This window comes from Gekko japonicus, unplaced genomic scaffold (assembly GCF_001447785.1).
Source record: "Gekko japonicus isolate JY-2015 unplaced genomic scaffold, Gekko_japonicus_V1.1 scaffold8052, whole genome shotgun sequence".
Classification (NCBI taxonomy): Eukaryota; Metazoa; Chordata; class Lepidosauria; order Squamata; family Gekkonidae; genus Gekko; species Gekko japonicus.
In genome coordinates, this window is record NW_015164446.1 from 8,167 (window position 1) to 11,629 (window position 3,463).

The 3,463-nt window shown below is 47.9% G+C and overlaps 1 protein-coding gene across 1 annotated transcript in view; it reads right to left on the reverse strand.

The window, feature by feature from the left end:
- PNO1 (partner of NOB1 homolog) overlaps positions 1-2,906 on the reverse strand; it is a gene marked incomplete at its 5' end in the record, with an annotated part of 10,476 nt that extends 7,570 nt beyond the window's left edge. The window contains 2 exons of the mRNA XM_015408918.1: positions 433-516; positions 2,757-2,906. Coding sequence (XP_015264404.1) covers positions 433-516; positions 2,757-2,906 — 234 coding nt within the window. The remainder of the gene's footprint in view (positions 1-432; positions 517-2,756) is intronic.
- Positions 2,907-3,463: the final 557 nt, after the last annotated feature.

Genomic DNA, 3,463 nt, shown 5'->3' on the forward strand with positions numbered 1-3,463 from the left:
CACATGAAGCTGCCTTCTACTGAATCAGACCCTTAGTCCATCAAGGTCAGTATTGTCTACTCACTGGCAGCAGCTCTCCAGGGTCTCGGGGCAGAGGTCTTTCCCATCACCTCCTGCCTTGTTCTGTTAACTGTAGATGCCGGGAGCTGCCCTCCTGCGTGCCAACCCGATGACCTACCAGTGAGCCACAGCCCCTCTCCAAACAGGTCCTTGGTCCAGCAAGGTCAGGACTGTCTACTCAAACTGGCAGCAACTCTCCAGGGTCTCCAAGGCAGAGGCCCTTCCCGTCACTTCCCGCATGGTCCTTTAAGGGGGGTGTGTGCCGGGGACTGAACCTGCACGCCGAGCAGATGCTCTGCCACTGAGCTACGGATTCCTCCCAAATGGGTTTTGTGTCTGCCGTAAATATATATTTTAACGAGGGCAACTCACCTCCACTTGAAATCCGAGGATGAAAGCTTTCACAAAGTCGGCTGCTTTCGTCAAGGCACTTATATCCTTGGTCTCTTTACAAGTCTAGAAGGAGGGGGGGGGGAAATGATGAGGTTGGAGGATGAAGGCTGGTAAATTTTGCTCCGCATTCTCACGACATCCTTGGCTCTACGATAACTTGCCTCCTTCCCTTACTACCGAGTCTCTAAGAGCCCACGCCGCTTGTCTGTTCCTTCCTCCTGGGCAAACGTCTTCTGGCTTATTTATTTTTTTATTTTTTTATTGTCAAAATTATACCCCGCCCTCCCTGCAAAGCAGGCTCAGGGCGGCTTCCAAATGCCATAAACACAGACTAAGAACATACAATAAAACACAACAGTTAAAAACAATACAAAGCAAAATGCTGGCAGCGATTAAAGATTCACTTAGACGGCGTACTTTCAAGCGGACTTCCAACTATCTAAAAGTGCTTAGATTTACTTCTGCTCATCAACTTTTATGGCAGCTGCTCGATGGTACAGTTACGGGCCGGGTGGTGGCGGCCCCTAATTAAATGCCTGGCGGAAGAGCTCCGTCTTGCAGGCCCTGCGGAACTGTGAGAGGTCCCGCAGGGCCCTGATCTCTGTAAACTTAAGCCCAACTTAAATACCGATTCCTTGTGTCCTTAAACTATATATTCCCCACCGTCACAAGGAAAAATTAAACACTTTTATTGTGGTCTGACTTTTGTGCGGACTGTGCTTTAACATTCCTGTGGAAATGACGCCAATCTAAATTAAGAACATAAGAACAGCCAGTGTTGGGTCAGGCCGATGGCCCATCCAGTCCAACACTCTGTGTCACACAGTGGCCAAAAATACCAGGTGCCCTCAGGAGGTCCACCACTTTGTGGGCTCTCTTTCTGTTACTGACTGGATAAGTAGCACTTGGGTCTGGAACTCTCTCCCCAGGGAGAGTCGTCCGTCCCCTTCTGTTGCTGTCTTCCGGCAGGAGGTGAAGACTTTTCTCGTCTCGTCTGGCACTCCCTCAATAATCCCGTCTTCGTGACCAAGGTTTTTGTGCATTTTAGTGCTGTTTTAATTGTTTTAATGGTGTGGGTTTGGAGGGGGGGTTGGTTTTAATGGTTTTAAATTGTGAGCTGCCTTGGTCACCCTTGTAAAGGCTGAAAGGCGGAATACAGAGTTTGGAAATAAATAAATAAACTCTAGAGCACCTATTGACCCTCAACTGCGGAATGGCACATTTGGCTTGGCCATCAAAAAGGTCTCCCTCATTTATACAGGACTGTACGGTAGACTGAGCACTGTGCAACAGTTCTTTGGCCTGAAGCTCTGCAGTCGTGGCTACTGTTATCTGCTGTTACGAAGGCAGAATTCTCCGACTCTACTATGATAAAAGACATAAGTCTTGTTATGAGTGGTGAAAATCCTGCACGCTGAAGCCCAAGTCACCCTCTGCTTGTGACAGTCTTACCACCGGGTTTGCAAAATAGAGCCAATTTGGTGTAGTGGTTAGCAGTGTGGACTCTTAATCTGGGAGAACCGGGTTCGATTCCCCCACTCCTCCTCCACACGCAGCTGCTGGTGTGACCTTGGGTCAGTCACAGGCTGTTTCAGAGCTGTTCTCTCAAGAGCAGTCCTCAAAAAGAGCTCTCTCAGCCCCACCTTCCTCATAGGGTGTCTGTTGCGGGGAGAGGAAGGGAGATTGTACGGCATTCTGAGACTCCTTCGGGTAGTGAAGGGCGGGGCATAAATCCAATCACCTCTCCCTCACTTTGATTTTCAGGACTTTCCTATATTTGGGAATCGGTTTAAATTTTTTCTCGCCTAACATCATGAATGGTGGATTCGGGAATTTGGAGAAACCACTTGGAAAGGCGGATTGCTCCTGGCTGGTGAAAAGCCTCTTGGAGTTACTTAAGATGTTATTTTTAATCTTTGTTCGCCAGCCAAAGTAGGCATGGAGCTGAACGGGCACAGCAGCGGGTCATTTCCAGGACCAACAAGCGCAATACTCATCCACTGCCAAAACAGAAACAGGATGTGAGCTTCAAAAGGGAATTAGATAGGCATATGGAGCAGAGGTCCATCAGTCACTATTAGCCACAAGGTATAGATAGGGGCTCTGGGGCAAGTGATGCTCTGTCTTCTTGGTGCTTGGGGCGTTATTTTCGATCTTTGCTCATCAGCCAAAGTAGGTACGGAGCTGAATGGGCACAGCAGCGGGTCATTTTCAGGACCAACAAGTGCAATACTCATTCACTGCCAAAACAGAAACAGGAAGGCATAGCTCCAAATTCACCTGCAACGGCTCTTATGACTTACCTTTATCTCTACATTTCTCGTTTTTAAGTTAAATCTGATTTGAAGCTGCAAGTGTTCTACAATAGGTGTGTAAATTTTCATCCAGTTCTCTTTCAGAGGCGTATATCTGTTCGCCGGCACCGGGATTTTTCTCATTTCAGCTTTTCCGCCCTAGACAAAGCAAAATTTAAAAGGCATCAGAAATGTAAATTTAACCCGTCCAACATACAAAGTAGTGATTTAATCAACTGATTTACCTTCAGTGATAACAAGGACCTCATGGAAAGCTGAAACACCAGCCAGTCCACTTATCTGAACATTTAACGGGCCAATCTCCCCTTCCTTGTCGTGCTCATGATTGGAAAGTACATGGCTCACGCAAGGTTTTAAAACAGGATCCTCAAGTTCCATTGAAATTAAATCCGAAGAGTTCCCAGCTAAACATTAGGAAGAACTTCCTGACAGTGGGACAGGCTTCCTCGGGAGGTGGTGGGCTCTCCTCCTTGGGAGGTCTTTAAGCAGAGGCTAGACAGCCATCTGACAGCAATGCAGATTCTGTGAACTTAAACAGATCACGAGAGGGAGGGCAGGAAGGGTTGTCTCAGTGCTTAGTTCTCGCGACCCTTTCTTACATGCCACGGAAAATGCTGATTGCCACTTTGGGATCAGGAAGGAGTTTTTCTCCAGGCAAGTTTGGCCGAGGCGGTGGTGGCGGCGGCAGCAAAAGG